The sequence below is a fragment of the Varroa jacobsoni genome, unplaced genomic scaffold (assembly GCF_002532875.2).
Source record: "Varroa jacobsoni isolate VJ856 unplaced genomic scaffold, vjacob_1.0 contig00286, whole genome shotgun sequence".
Classification (NCBI taxonomy): domain Eukaryota; kingdom Metazoa; phylum Arthropoda; class Arachnida; order Mesostigmata; family Varroidae; genus Varroa; species Varroa jacobsoni.
In genome coordinates this window covers 23188-40142 of record NW_019214441.1, presented here as the reverse complement: position 1 = coordinate 40142, position 16955 = coordinate 23188, and the positions used below count along the sequence as shown (strand labels likewise).

At 46.2% G+C, this 16955-nt stretch overlaps 1 protein-coding gene across 7 annotated transcripts in view; it reads right to left on the bottom strand.

The window, feature by feature from the left end:
• LOC111271022 (uncharacterized) overlaps positions 1-16955 on the bottom strand; it is a 57310-nt gene that overhangs the window by 27568 nt on the left and 12787 nt on the right. For 6 of the 7 annotated variants that reach the window (XM_086972736.1, XM_086972737.1, XM_086972734.1 and 3 more), the window contains one exon: positions 16144-16271. In XM_086972736.1, the coding sequence (XP_086828862.1) occupies positions 16144-16271 (128 nt within the window). Of the gene's footprint in view, positions 1-9062; positions 10848-16143; positions 16272-16955 lie in introns of those variants that run through there. The other variant, XM_086972741.1, reaches the window with a different exon arrangement.

The window sequence follows — 16955 nt, the reverse complement described above, 5'->3', positions numbered from 1 at the left end:
ATGTCTGTTTACCGGGTGTTGGCCGATCGGGAACGTCTGATGGGATAGGGCTGATTCTGTTGTTGTCGCATTCGTCATTCGTCGCTCGAATGGTTCGTTAGGCTGGCGGCACGCGGTCATTGAGCTCGCGCGTTCGTAATAAAATCCCGCCAACACCAGCGTACCGGTGCTGCCGCGGCTGCTATAGCTAGCCAACTTGCTGTAGCTACTGCTACTGTTCGCCGATAATGTTGTTGTTGTACGCGATGTTGATGAGATGTATCGGAGGGATGAGTAGGGCCAATGCGTGGAGTTGGCTAGCGGCTAAGCAGGAGACACTGACGGATGAACGGTATGCCGCAAGGTGAATAAATGTGGCATTCGACCTGCAGTTTGCAGTAAAGCAAATATATACTTTTTTAACTTTTTTTTTTCAGTGAGCAAGCGTAAGCTCAATAGGCTTTGTCCGACCACTCTTCGCCCAAAAGTTAATTTTACCTTACCACTGTACTTTCTTAGTATTCCTTGTTCCGGCAAGCTATGATGACGTTATGCGATACTGACAGTGCCACCTATCGGCAATGACTCAACGGTAAGTGCTCGTTTTTGGCAAAGTGGCATAGTTAACCGCAATTTGCAACGGAATGTTCACTCTCATATGACAACAATGCGGCGGTGAAAGCCGGCGACGCCCGATGTAAAACACATTCCCCAAGACAAAATGCGGAGGCGTGATTTTGACGAATAAAAGAGTGTGCCGTAACGAAGTCTATCCTTGCGCTATCATCAATATTCTACAGTAATACTAGCAGGAATCATACTATCAATTGTAATAGTATACCGACCACTACCAACGGCTTTCGTCGCCGCCCGCCATAGCACCCTCTCCATCAACCCTCCGTTCCATGCCACTCATTCATGCTGGCTATTACCACCATATGACCCACGGGGAGAACTCCGTATGAGCCTACAGCGCAGCATGAAACAGCCCTTGCGATCCCCACTTACAGTGCTATTGTTGTAGCTGCGGCACGAGGCAACACATGCCGAAGAAATGGAGGCTCGTTAGGATTGCTGTCGTTGTCACAGGCGTCAACGTTGTCATTCCTTTTCGCCCTCTTGGAGACAGCCCGACCAATCCTCGACCCGCTGTGAAAAGGGGCTTTCATCCTGCACAGATGCTACAAGCATCATGGCTTAACCACGAACTCTCAAAAGATTTCATGGGATTCGCAGACGACAACAGTAGCGGTACTGAACAAACAAGGGCCAATCGAACAGGCAACGCCTGCTAGAAACTGCACCAAGTTAATCGCACGTTAATGGCAATAATTAGTTAACGCGCGGAAAGCTCGCATGGGAGGGGCCATCTGTGGAAACTCGCGCTGAACTCTGAATGCGTCCGCCCATCGTGAAACCAACCTACGGTGAAGAAACGGTATGGATGGCATTTTTAAAAAGCCCTAACAGATGAAGAAAAAGAAGGAAGGCCGAGGGCAAAAAACCCGATACCCCAGAGAGAGGGGGCCTCTTACGAAAATATCATAGCTGCTGCTGCTACGCTTAATTAAGAAGCCTTTCGTCATTTACAGTATTTCGGTGAAAAGCCGAAACTCAAATTAGGGTGGCCCGCGTTTCATTATGGAGAACAACTAAACCATCAGTCTCAGTACATAAAACATGTAGATTGATTTTACAAAGTATGACATATCTATTTTTTTTTTCGCCTTAGCGTAAATTTAGCCCTAGGGCCGTTTTTATCTAACATGGAATGGGCAAATAATTTCCGTGGTTTACATTTTTATCTTTGAAAAACTTAAGTTCTCGCGTGCGTTTTCGTTTATGTCGTTCATTCCATTTTACCGTGAACTCTGCTCGACCAACCTCCTGTCAACAAACGCGTTCTTATTCATAGTGTTTGGTAAAATGCGTTTGTTATTGTTATAGGTGTGAAATAACAACAGGTGATACTGCTTTTACCGAGAGCTTTATATTGTTCATACTGATACTTGCGCCTACAGTAGCAAGTCGCCCCACCCACCATAAAGTGTGTTGACGACAAATCAATAGATATTGTGGACAGCCGCATAGAAGCCGACGGGAAAACGCTACTGGTCGGTTTATAAGCACAGTGTCAATCGGAGTCTCGTACCCGTTGTCAACACCAGCGAAGATGTACCACGCCCTCACTGACATCGTTGGTCGCACCAGCAACAGCAAGCGGACGGTAACATCAGAATGGCGTCGAATACGACAATTAATTCGGATTCTGGTTGCCAGCAGACATGATCATTCAACCAGCGTTTTCACCATTGAATTGCTTTTTTAGAGATTATGCGATGTTCCCTTGTAGTTCGATACAACGCCATTCAGGCTGCAGCTTTGTTGCTCACGTTCGCACGCCTGTTAACCGGCTTGGAGCACTCCGTGTTTACCCCCTTTTCTCACTCGGTCCGAGTTAATTCGATGGTCGTTGCAGCCTCTACTACCACCCGCGGCAGCAAAATAGTCAGCATCAACGAGTTCCGTCGTCTGCTCACTACGAAGCGAACGCCGCAACAAAACAACGTCAGTCATTCCTCTTCGTTCATTCGTTTGATCTCCATCGGCGTCGTAATCAGTGACAATAACAAAAGGTTGAGAATGGTGTCCATCTCAGCGACGGCAATACAAGTCGCCCCACACAGCACGACAAACCTGACTGGGTAAAGGAAGCGAAAAAGAAGAAACCCAAACCTTCGCGACCGCGCCGTCTGCGAGCTGATCGCTCACACCTCTAAGCACGATGGTGGTCGCTGGACGTCTGCTTGCTCGGTTAACTTTTTCTCGGTCGATCGGTCTATCCTCTTGTCCGCCCCGTCGTTCTGTGCAAGAGCAGCACACAACGCGATGCTTGCTGTCGACAACAATAGCTTTCAATACGAGTAACTGTGGCTGGGTGGCTGAGTCGCAGTAGACCGCTATTCCTCAACAGCTTTGTTGTTGCTGTTGCTGACATACTGTCTTGACTGAGCTACGTTGCTCTTCGGCTGCGCGCGCGCTAATGTTACTTTGCTACATTTCTTCCCTGAAGGCTCGTCACGACGGCTGCCGACGTGCTAATAACCGCCTGTCCCTACTGAGTATTTTTGCAGTCACTGCCACTGACGTGACGTCGCTTCCACAGTGACTAGCACATACACTTGGGGACATCAGCAGCAGTCACAAAGTGCTGACAAGCTAACAGACTCGACTAGCAGCTGCCGTTGCAACACGAGCCAACGAGTGAGCGCCAGTGGGGCTATTACCACACGAATAGACATAACAGTATCCTACCTTTGCATGCCATTTGAACCGACAAACGGCATGAAAATACGTTAAAATTGACGACATGATGCCGACAGCGGCGACAGGGTTCAGTAGGAATCGCCGATGCCGGAGCAACAACTATGGGCTGACGGGCACTGATTCCTCGGCATCGCCCCCTACCTTGAAGTTACTCGCCTGGCGTCCACCGTACAATCTGGTCTCCATCGAGTTGTTTTAGGGTTAGTTGGCAGGTCGAAGGACTGTTGGCGTATGCTTGGCGGTTACTGTTGCTAGTGGTTACACACAAGGCATGGGAAGTCAACACATGCTAGAACACAATCGCAGCCACAGTCGAGCTATGAAAAATACGATATGGCTGAAATATGTAACTTCGGCGTCGTTTATAGCGTCGAAATTTATAGAAACAAATCGCGAGAACGTGAAACGAACTGTTCTGAAATAACAGCAGAAGCAATAGTAGTAGACAATAAAATAAGCACAAACTACGCCGGTTACTGTTCTCCCTCATCTACTGTTGCTGCTTGCTACAGTCGTCATAACGGCAACAACAGCGTTGCCTTATCCATCTTCGTAGTGCTGCTAAATATGTTTCTGTGTTTAAAGTTTATTTAAACCGTCTCCGACGAGTCGTGGTTAGGTTATGCGGCCGAGAATGACGGAAAAACAAGTTCTTTGCTGATCAGACAATGTTTCTAGCTTTCACCAGGCGAAGCGAGGCCCTTCAGTCGTTATACAACCTGCAGTAGTAACGATGCGACGGTTATGGCAACGCAATGGATGATCGCAAATATATACACACATAATACAATATTCAAGTTGAGAAACTTCACTATGATTTGGCACGACGTTGCGGCACGAGAGGCTAAAAAAGAGAGGGTAACTCTAAACCGCGCGTCATCGCGCGGTCGTTCAAATTACGAATGAAACAGGCGAAAATTGCACAGACACCATTAAACGCAGACGCGAAGCCGAAATCATAGCCGATTCCACGGCCATCGCTCAGAGCGGCGTTACGAATTTACAGGATGTTGTTTAGCACACCAATATAGTTTTATACCTGCCCCTTTCCGTAAAAGTCTCCGTAAATCTAGTCTTGTTGAAAAACAAAATGTTTTTCTTGAGAGACCATTGCTGCATTAATGAACTGCCTATGACAAGCAACATCCACTGTGGCACGGCATTCACTGGCCGGTACCCACTAGTTGATGGCACTAATGCTGCCATCCTGGTACAACCAACCAAGCTGATAGTAGTTCATCATTTAGTACACATACAGACAATTTGGCGACGCTCAACCTTATGTGGCGGATTGTTCGCCAGTGTCCATATTTAAATAGCCTCAATATTAGGTGTATTGCCTCCCATAAACACACTAGCTAAGCTGAACTCGGTCGCTTATATGCAACTGTATTTTATAACAATCTGATGTGAGTTAGAACATTTTAAACACCTCAAATCACGCCGTTATTTTTATTGTTTTTGTTAACAGGCAAAATCATATGTAGAAAGTGTGCTTGCCGTCTACTCTGTAACTGATGTTATGTTTTCTTACTCGAGCTCATTACTGCATTTAGTCACCACTCGCTGACGCTTCACGCCAATATCAAACTACTCATTATTACTGTTATGAAAGCTACGACTTGTAGCAGAATAGTAACTGAATCTAACAAGAGGCTGCAAGCTTCCAATCATAAGCTATAACCCATAGTAGAACGTCACCACCACAACCACAACAACGCTGTACTCTGTTGGCCTCCATCAACATTCACTTTTCCTGCTTCATTTGCTGCTCCTTCCCATTGTTCACTCTGCGTTGTGTTTTGCGGCCTCTGTGTTGTTGTTAGTTTTATTAACGTCTGTTGCTGATACTTTCGGCCTCTATTCTTAGTGCTGTTAGCGTGTCTGCGTTGTTAGCGAATGGATGAGTTGGAGGCGCTAGTCGCTGGCCCAACCCAGCCAGTCCTCTCCCGTCTATCCAAAGTGCACTTCTCGCGCTCCCGGCAAAACAGGCGAAGTGACCCAACGAGCTTTCATCATCAAACATCTAGCCGCTGCCACTGTATAAGTTCCTGAGAGCTAGAAGCACGGATCGAGCTTGCAGCCAAGCAGACAGTCAAACAGATAACCACTATTAACCCGCCACAGCGGTGTGCACAGGCTCACACAACTAGGCCCAGTACGACTTACGCATCTATGGCAGCATACGACAAAACAACGGAAGGCACAACACGATTTTTTGATGTTGCTGACGTAACTAAGAACGTGAATGACAAAGCACGTTGCTTGCAAATACCATGTCGCTCACGAATTTTAAGCGGATGTTCAGCGTTTACTTTTTTGTTATTTCCTAGAATTTTAAACTTACATAGAGAAACTTGCAAGAAAACTATATGAATACCTGAGAGAAGAGCACCTAGAGTAGTAATGATCCATTGAGAATTAATGATCAAAAAAAGAATTTCCGTTCTCATTGAATAAGATATGGTATTGTCTAGCAATCAAATGCGTCTAAATAGGACTCAACAAATCAAGAACCACAATATGTAAGTCAATGTTGGCCTATAAAGATGGCATTTTTTTCTATTTGATGGGAGAAAACCGGCCTCTCTATATGATTCGCAATGCATTGGATCTGCTAATGGCGTACTGCGCCTCTATATAACGGCGCATCAGTTAGGATAGCGCGCAAGGAAGTACGTTTTAATGGACAGTCGTCCAAGCAATGATGCCATCAATATCAACATAAATGGACTATCTATCCAATGAAATCCTTCCCCCCTCTATATTCTCTGCTGTACACTATTGCTCCCGTAAGTAGCGATCTTTGCCTTGAATTCGACGATAGCGTTACGATCCTCGTAGTTGTCATCCGTGTCACCGCCGCTGTGGCTGGGGATTTGATGCCGACGATTCGGGACGCATCGAGTCAATGCGATGTGACACTAACGCTTACAACATGTCGCTGCTTCATGACATACCCGAAAGAAGCCAGCAGCAGCAACGTGTATAACGCGGAATACGCCACGAGGCGGGTTAGCATGCTAGCACACTAAACATAAAAGAGCATGAAAGACTAAAAAGGACACCTAAAGAACCGAATGAACCTGAACGAACCTAGTCAAACGCCAACTAAGACAGCAACGGTAAACGCGCCTATAAAACTAACAGCGCCAAGAGCACTACAACCGTACCAGCAATAAAAACAGTGGACTACGGTGATCGTCATCGAATCGAGATAGTCGCAGTGACAATGGCAGTGCAGCTGTGGTGGTGGTGGCAGTGGAGGTAGTGGTAGCAGCAGTTACGCCAATGGGCCGACAGACCGTTGGCTTGCTATCCGGCGCCGACGCTTTGCGTTGCAGGTGCTCACCCCTGCTTCACCCGCTCTCCAACGATTTCCATTATTACTACAATTGCTCCTAAGGCTACGGCTCCCACTGACAACGAATGTTTATCGTTGCTAATGCTCTATATATCTGCTTGTTAATGTTGCCGCTCTTTATCTGTGGTGATCACAGCCATGACTTCGCGGCCCGCCACGCCCGACCGACCGCCCACCCAGCACTCCGCCACAGCGCGACAGCCATTACAGCGAGTGCGAAACGTAAAATAGTAGTAAGCGGTCTATTTTTCACTTTCTCTTTTTTCTCTCATTCGCACAGCTCCGCCATGCACGTACTCGACAAGCAGATTGGCATGTACATAAATACACACGGGTAACGGAATGAAGATACCGGGTGAAAGAGAGCGGGAGCGGGAAAGAAAATGCTGCCTGGAAGAAGCGAGAGCTGGAAGCAAACCATCTAGCAGAAGCTTCACGGACACTGTTTTCTTCTTATTTGCACCGCTCAGCCGCACCACTCGCGGTAGCGGCGGCGGCGCTGTCGTCAGCCATTGACGGAGAGCGAAAGAGTCAAAAGGAGAAAGAGAGCGGGCGGAAGAAAGATGGCAAGGGAGAAAAAAGAAGGAGAGGGAAATGAAGAAGACAGACGACGAGATCGTATGGATCATCATCATCATCGTTATATTATGTATACATACATGTGTGTATATATATATATATATATATATATATATATATATAAAGAGAAGGAAGAAATATTACGGGAGCAACGTGTATAGGGCCATCGTTTGCGCCCGCCACCAGGGTTTAGTGCCGTGCTGACTGCTGTGCACGTGCAGCCAGCCATGCTGCTACTGCGGTCTCCATTGCTACGATGATGATGCTGAGGATGATGACGATGATCACTGTGGTGATGGCGATGATTCTGCTGCTGGTGCTAGCAGCAGCAGCAGCAGCATCGAACATTGGCTGTGGCTTTCGCAGCGGCAATGGCACTCATAGACGACAGCAAAGAGCCAAGAGTTGAGAAGAGCGCGTGCACCACGCCCCATGCCCATCCCGTCTTGTTGGCCTCGTGCACGCTGGTGCCGCTACAGGGCTTTGCTTCGTTTGGCTACTAATACAAATAGATAAAACGAAACACCGCGCGCCAACGTTTCGACATTGGTTGACGGCATCTCAAATATAGATCTCAAAGATCTCATAGATAGGGACAATTAAGTAGGTAAATAGTAAGTAAATAATGGTTAGTTCTGCATTCGTGTAGGTGCAATACTTTTGTCGTGCATCTGTTCCTAGAACTTTTAAAAACGTACGGCTACCTTCGCCGTGACCGTTGCCTCAGCGCTACTCAACAGTTTTGCGATGTGGTGGATACACATACTTATATTACTTTTGGAAAATAGGGGCACTTAAGCCCCGTGGTTTTTAGCGCGCGACACACTCAAATCGTTGCTATATGACTAGAGAGCATGCCGTGCCATGCCATAACAAATACACGCCAGGTCTACCCTTAAACTAGCTGTAGCCTCATACTAGCCACATGGCGAGGGAGGCGGCGGTGATCCACTACACCCTGATCGAAAGCGCCTCGATTCTTTCATCGATGCATCTCACATCCCTGACGAGCAGCACGAGCGCGGTTCCTCCAACAGTCTTTTCAAAGGCTAATACAGACAGAGACGCTTTACGCTGACGAAGCCCCGTAATAACGCCGCCACCCACCAGCTAATAACTATTTGAAGTCTGGGTGAACCTGGTCGGAGAATAGATGCTGCACCGTTGCTGGTTGCCGTAGATATTACCAGTGAGTATGGATGGGCGTATTCACACAGCGGACATTGAGAACGCCGCCGAAACTGACGGTCTCCCCTAAACGAACGATTATTGACATTCTCATCGCACACGCTAAGCGACATCCTTAAATATTCATATATCTGGGGCTATCATGTCCAGAACTCCTCATTTGTTGGTCGGCTGATTAGATGGCTACCCTGGTAGTATTTGCATTTGCAGCAAACTATTACTGGCTAATAATTACGCTCGTATGAAGCTTCCGACGCGTCATGCTCGTCGGCCATATAACCGACATTGCGGTTGAACGAGCCGAGACCTCATGTGATGCGATGTCAGAGATACTGTCACACCGGCGTGTCGTTCCGACGTCGTCGACTTCTCATCGTACCACAGCGTTTTCTCCGCCAACGCCGATGCCACCGCGATCGACGCGGTTCCCCACTCCTGCCTCCAGTTAGAGCCACTGTCACAGTCACGAAACTACTTCCGCTTCTACATTTCACACTATGACTAGCATATACTATACCCACACGAACACAAGCACAATGGCGCATCTTATACGATACGGCATTATCGCATACCGATGCACGCGAGAGACTCCCTCCCTGTGTCGAGAGAGTGTCGAAAGACTCACCTCGATGTGCGGCGCCAAAACGCCGTTTTTCCTGTTCCTGCTGCCGCCGATTCTGCCGCTGGTTTCCCACGTTTTGGCGTCGTCGATTGCCGCTTTGGTGAATTCGTTGAGTGGCGTTGTGCAAGCGCAGCTTCCTGCGTTCACCTCCGCCCTCAGTACCGATGGTGATGAGGCTCCTTTTGACCTCGGTTCGCGTCGCCCAAAGCTACATCAGTACAAAACGGTTTCGATGAGGATGGATTGCCTTTCGTTGAGGACGACGATCTAAAGATGATCATATCACCATCAGCACCCGCTCTGGCGGACACCAACACCGCGACTTTTGGCTGCATGCGTGCTGATGCCGCCATCGGACCGCTACCACGGCTGCTGCGGCCAACAGCGCCATCGAAGTGGCAGCAGCAGCACCATTATGGCAACGTTGGTCACCACGCGAGCGCTGATGGCAGCGGCGCGACAAATGCCAGTGGTCGTTACCGTTGTAAGCCACGATTAGCGGATGCATTTTCGCTGAGGTCGTCGAGCGTTTTTTTCCGACTGGCTTTACACGTTGGTAGCGTCACGCGTTTTGCTAGTCGCGACCACATACAATCTATATATATGAACATTAAGGCGTGCCGTGGCCGCCGGGACGCATTCCTTTTCTTGATCCGTCTATGCTGAGACAGGGCGACCTCACTCACATTTGTTTTCTTATTATTGCGATCGCCGATTGGGTACGCGGCAAGCAACACACGCCACAGACACTCAATGATGTCCACTGATTTCGTTGTCCTGCAGCATCACCACGACGCCACTATTCATCGACAGTGACTACTACTTATTGCTATTGCAAGTTACTGAATAGAGAATCGACGCGCGATCAGTGCAACCTTGCACCAGCGCCAGTATATTCACATTTCTTTCACCACAACGAGCCTCGAGCAGCAGCACAACGACAACGATCGTTCGTCTAGGCTCGTTCACCAACAGCACCGCACTACTCACGAGCCTTTTTCACTCCGTTGACTCGTCGTCGTCGGTATGTTCTTCCGCTGGCTCCTTAGCCACTCGCTAGGCCAAACCAAACCTGGCCACAGACAACAGCCTCGCCACCGCTGCGTCCGGCTCGTCGCCACCATCACTATTGATGCTGCTGCCACAAGGGACAGCGGCGGCGGCGGCAGCTTAGATGCCAGTAGAAGCGGCGAAACGTTGAAATCACTTCGCTATCGTTGTTGCTGCTCACTTTTTGATGCCGATGGCCGAGCCCGATCTTGCTGCTGATGCAGTTCAACTCAGCCCAGCGGGCCAGCACTAACAGACAAACGAGCCTGTGAGCGAGAAGGAAGCAGTACCACCACGACCAGGCTTTCGTCGAAAGGGCAGCACAGCACCAAGCCTAGCCCCTTAGGCTCACTGCTGGGACTACTTGCCTTGTTGCTGCTATTGCCATACGAGTGCTGGCCTGGAGGCGGCAGTAGCAGGCGGAGAGTCAACCAGCCAGTCAGTCAGCCAGCCAGCCAGAGAGGGATCAAGCGAATAACAGCAGCGGCCGCGGCAGCAGCAAGAACGCAACACGACGACACAGACCTACCGACATCTACGAGCAGCACGCCAACACTACCACGAAGACTGAGTTGCAGCAGCAGCAGCAGCAGCCTGCAACAGCAACACTTCAACAGCCCAGACTGCTGTGGTGGTGGAGGTGGAGGTGGTGGTGGCGGAGGTGGTGATGGTGGTGCTAGCGGCGGCAGCGGCAGCAGCCATGCTACGCTGGTCCTAGCTAGCTTCTGGCTGTCTGTGGAAGTACGACAGCTTGTCTGTGTGCCACATAATGAGAGGGAGAGCTGTCCGTAGACGACGCTGCGCGGGAGCATCGATCGATCAGAGCGCCGTCTATCGGAGCCCAGTGGACTCCGTCCGGAAAGAGCACCGCGCGAAAATTCAAATAGCAATAATGGACCACAGGTTCTGCTTTGCTATGTTGATGTCAACGATTCTGCCGCGACGGCTTGTCTCGTCGTAAAAATTCATTACTGCATACATTTATTAGTATTAGTACGACTACCAACTGCTAATCGCACTAGCTATCGAGCTATTGCTTACTGATACTGGTAGCTGGAACCAAACGTATCTAAGCTGCATTATTATACCGTTCCGTGCAACGATGATAATAATGCACCCACCATTAGAAAGAGCGGAGTAGTAACATGAGAACACTAATAGGCTGACAGCAACACCGCGAGACAGCTCGAGGCGAGTGCTTCGAAGCGGCATATAGAAACGGTAGAAAGAACAGAAGCAGTTGTAGTCGTATAATAGAATGTGTTGTCACTGCCGTTGTTGGTCCTATTATTACTGTTGCTGTTGATGGTGATGGTGATGGCGGTTGTGGCAGTGTTACGAGAGGCCTACTTTAGAGGTCGCTAATGGGGAACGGGAGGGAGTGGGAAATACAACTTGCCACCGTCACCAGTGGCTAAAACTTAGGATGGCTAGGAGTGGTGCCACTAATCCATAGCGCTCTGTGACACTGCACGCCGTGAATCGATAGGCTTGGCCGCTCGTTACGGCTGGAGTATTGGAAATTCGACTGAAAGCAAAACCTAGCTGGTGCTGGTTGCCCCAATGGAGGTAACATCAAAAGAAACATCAGCATGCGCGTCCTACGTAGGCAAATCATTTTTAAAAAGAAATAGATAGGACAAAAACGTCTAGAGCGGTCGCTGGTTCTTATGAATGCTACAACAAAAATGTCGCTCTAAGGAGCTCAAGGGACCACAGTCTGCCAGTTCATGGTTGTTCTTCCCTGCCGTTGTTGTTGTTGTTTTCTCTTTTGTAGATAAGGAAGTTTGGCGCAAATAAATTGTTATTACTAATTAGCGTTCCGGTCTTCATTTACTCATTGACTGGCTTTATTAATTTTTCAATTTTGGTGAAATCGTGCTCAATCTTGTGTGGCAGGCAGTCTTCGTCCGAATTCGCTATTAGGGATAATCCGCCCTATGAATTGAGCCTAATTATAACGTGGCATTCGATAGCTTCCATAACTATTCGTTACGTTTGAGCTAGTCCTGGTGAATGGAAAAACATAGAAGGAAGAGAAAAAAAAACCTTAATTTGACACATACATTGTATAATTCTGCCAAAAGACGACAAATTGTTCTTACGAAATTCTGCCAGTTTTAATACTAGATCAAAATTATTTTCGTCTTTTGATACGGATTGGGCAGATAGATATATCTGCAGATTTAGCCCTCGCAACCTTGGAGTAACACTTAGTTCAGAATCAACTGATCTATAGGACAAGCACTGATACACACACACACGCACAGGACAGAGGTGTAAAGATACATGCTAGCTGAACTTGTTGTAGAAACAACAACAACACAATCATTGATGGCAATAATGCACGGTAGTTGCTGCTTGACCGTGGGTCTGCAACAGGCAAAACTGATTTTTCGGCTCCCTGATTTGTCTGCGAATGCAAAATTACTCATTTGAATCTTTTACGTTTAAGTCGTTACTTCCAACCCAAAACCTCACGCAGTTATAGCACCAGCGATCGGACAACGGCAACAAAACACTAAATACGGTTACTACAGAATCAATGTTTAGTATCTTGTTAGAATCAGGCTGCTGTACCACCACCACTGCGTCAGTTATGAATCAACAAGCTGCATCGAACCCAGTGAAACGGTCAGTCACCAAGCAACAGGGAGTAACCAGTTTGACGACGAAAACAGTATGACGTTACAAACGTGCTGTAGCCACCAGGTACGGTAGCATTAACAACAACAATAGCAATAGCAGCCTCAATGAGACTTCCCAGCCAAGACGCAAGATACTACCAGACGCAAGGTAAATCCCGCAGCGAATAGTGACTGGAACGTTGTTTGTGTCATGGCTAACTGGTAGATACACAAGCAGCGATCGCGCTCATGACAGGTTTACGAGAAGAGGCATGGCGACCTAGGTCTGGTCTATAAGCAGTGAAACGAGGCTGCAACAAATACAGTATACGCGGCTGCAGTGGCATTTATCGCAATAAGCAATACTGGGTAGAATGTAGTTAAAGTTGACTGATTACAGCATCAGTCAACTTTAACACTCGCGACTCGCGAATCACTAGTCGGATTGGTTGGCTTTGCTTCATTGGAATAGTCAATTGTTATCAAACAGCGTAGAATCGATCGTGGTTGTAATCGTAGCAAGAGAAGCATTTAGTAGCAGGTTGACGGTCAAAAACGAGACGGGACGCAACGTAGGAAAATCACGCGGTGTTACAAAATAATGGTTGGCACTCACGAGGTCGAGTCTGGCAAAGGTAAAAGAAACTGTGACGTGAGCAATGACGTTGCAGGATGAGCTCAACCGGTCACCACTGGCTATGACCGAGACTAATAAATGGCATATTGTGTCGTCTTCGCCGTGTCCGCAACAAGACTTAGGTGTTTAATTTTTAACGTTTGTCTGTCTGTTTATTATCCGGAGGACAACTTTGTCTGTGCACGACAAAGTACGATTGGTATGTGACGTATAACATATCCAATGCAAAAGACAAGATTTCAACAGGGCTGATACACGACGTTGACTAATAGAGGTAATGCAAAAATTTCACATTCTTCAAAAGGGACTGTTTTTTAAGTAATATATGATGACCCAAAACTCATTAAGTCACTTTTGTAACTCTTTACTATAAAATATGTAAATAATTTGGTTTCTAAGCATCATTAGTCAACTATGGTTATCCCGTACGTCTTTTTGCTGTCCTAATAGTATCGCGAAAAAGGTATTTTTTTCGATCTAACTATCGTACTAGTTTTTCAAAACTGGTAAATCGTCCGTCCAGATCGAATTTCTCAAGTGATAAAAAAAAGAAACAGACAAGCAACAACAAAATATAAACTAAGTATAACATCTTGAACTGCAACATTTATTGCGGTACCTAGCTTGTTAGACTTTACACATCGAATCCTCTTACTCTATGTAAATTAGCAGCAACCACCGTTTGTTTAGCTCACAATGTTCTATTAGATCGACTCCTAAAGCAAAAGCTTAAATTTCATTTCAGCGCTGAAAAATCGTTTTTGCTACGGAATCGAGCATTCCCCGACATCACACAGAACAATGACGACGTGTAACACCTGTGTGTGCGCGAGTCACTCGCGCCAAGCAAACCACGATACCCACAAAACGAACACAGGCTTTGAGGTAGTTGGAGCGAGGCAGTAAACGAGCGATTATGTCACATCGCACGGTAATGCTGCATGATACAATCATTCTTTGTATCTACTAATATATATGGCCGATTGCGCACGCAGCTAATTTCTCGTTTTCCTTTTTCTCACTTTCTACAAGATTCGTCTGCTGAGTGATAAACACAGTTATCGTTGTATGACGTCGCCTCAGTGAGTACTGCAACAACAATGTGCAGTGTGATGTCACCCAACAGAACCACCCCTGCTGATGACGTCAGTTTACGACGACGGCCAGAGTGTAGCGGAATACAGTGAAGAGTGCGGGAGGTTTTGCTTGAAGCAACGTTGACGCAGTTGTGGACGTAAAATTCGGAGTATTCACTTTAGTTTTTGCTTCCGATCGGGAGCACAAGAAAGGGAGATCGGTGACATGGTTTTTGAGAGGCATCTGAAAGTACAGATAGGCCACTCCAATTGCTGATATCAAACAAGAGAGCCAGTTGCGAAAATGGATTTCGCGCACCTTATATTCGTCATAGTGTATGGTGCGTGATAAATATGTACCGTGGTAGCGTAACCCGGTCTCGGCGCTTCGAAATGCTTGAGGTTTATTTTGGAGAATACCATTCAACTTCATATGACGAATATGTACAGGTTTAGCGTAACAATTTAGCTTTTTAATTAGTAATAATCTACCTATTACTCAGGTATCATCTGGAAGTGCAAATCACGTTTCGTATTTCGTTATAGCAGATATTTTTGAACAAAACACGAAATTTAGGTTTCAATGCTAGGAACGGAAAAATGAGGACTGAATATTCAATTACACATACAGTGAAAGCTTAATAATCACTAATAGTCAACGTAACAGCTCTCATAACCTATTATACATGCAGTGGGACGCGCACATACGTGAATATTGAATAGTTTTCTTCCGTAATATTCCGATTCTGTTTTTCATCGGGAAAGCGTAGCTTGAAATACTAAAGCATCGCATCCGAATAACATTGCTGTTTGATTACGCAGTCAAACATAGGTGCGACCGTCGTTCTGTTAATGTCATAGGTACCGTAATAGATTATCGATCTTTTACCAGATCTCGAGATCATTTGATACCATGCTATAATGTATAACAGATCTTGCGGTTCTGAAGCTTTTTAATTCTCATAGCAGACGAACGTAGCAGTTGATATTGATGCGTCCTTCAATATGACCTCAGTTCACAGAAGGGAGGACTGCTGAGCGCACCAGTAACTGAGCTTTCATCCTGCTTATCAAGTATTGTACAGCTCAGGAGCGAAGGAATGTAACATAATGGTACCAGTAAGAACTTGTCAAACCATAAACAGCATATTTTTTGTGAATTCATTCATTTTGCCAGCAACCCTCTTTCATTGCAGATGCGTCGCTTAATTTGACACACAAGAGATTCGTAACACAAAACGTTCACGAAATGATAGTCACATTTCATCGTACAAAAATAACAATTTTCCTAAGCTTACAAGGGACTAGGCATCGAGACTAAAATGTCTCTACTGAAAACGACAAACGACGCGCTACTATCCGTGTTTGCTAATAGTAGGATAAATTTGCGAAGTTGTGCTATTTATCCTGGTAGATTACTATCTTCTAGCAACAGTTTTCGACTCATGCGTGCGGTTGTCCTGCCTCCAAAACAAATGGGGTGGGGTCTCGGCAACAGGAACGAAGCGTTACAGTGCAACAGCTCTGCACAAGTATTCATAAACTCTCTAACACTACGTTGAAGACCCAAACATTCGCAAAGGTGATTTATGCAGCGACTTTCTTTAGGTAGAACTCAATTCGATTCCCCCTACGCGTTTAGCTATATATGAAACCTCTGTCTCCATATAAAGATATGCATATCTTATACTAACCTCGCGCTGCACTTTGATGAATAAGCTAGTCTGATGAATTTGAAAAGATCGTTCCGAAGATCGTCATCCTCTTCGCCGACGTAACCCGCATCCACCTGTAGACTCGAATCATCATCGCCGTAGGAATTCTGAGCGAGCCCGCAAAATACAACAAAGGCGTCAATAAGACTTAAGAATTTGCGAGATTAGTCACGAGAAAAACGTTCTGTATTTATTGTCAGCCATAATTAGTTTTCATTATTACATTGAACCGCGTGAACAATGACTTACAGTCTCCTTTCTTACGGTCGCAACAGATTTACACATGGTTATACTTACGGTTAAATTTTTAAAAGGGATATTTGATGGTCCGAAAGATGGTTTCACACTAATAGTTTTATCTTGATATATACATTATCGGGGTATAGAATACATGCTGAGCCAAAAAATATAAAATGAATCAAAACGGGCTCGTTTTTTGCATAGATTTATATATATGCTCCAAATTTCACAGGTTTTGAACGCTCTCCCATCTATAGATCACTGCTTGAAGAGACTACACAACCAAGCAGACAACGCGACAAAAAATTTGATTAATCCTTGTCGTTGTAATGCGCACGGCTCAAAACACTTGTTAGGTTAACTTTGCGTCCACCTACTTTTTTCTACTTTTTCTTACCATTGAGAAATTAAAAGAAGTAACCAGGAATTGCAAGGGGTCATTTGCAAAGAAGCGGATTTTAAATTGTTTTCCCAATTCAAAGCCTAGTTTTCCTAAATAAACAGTAATATATGAAGGCCGAAAATATACGAAAATAAAAGTAATTTCATCT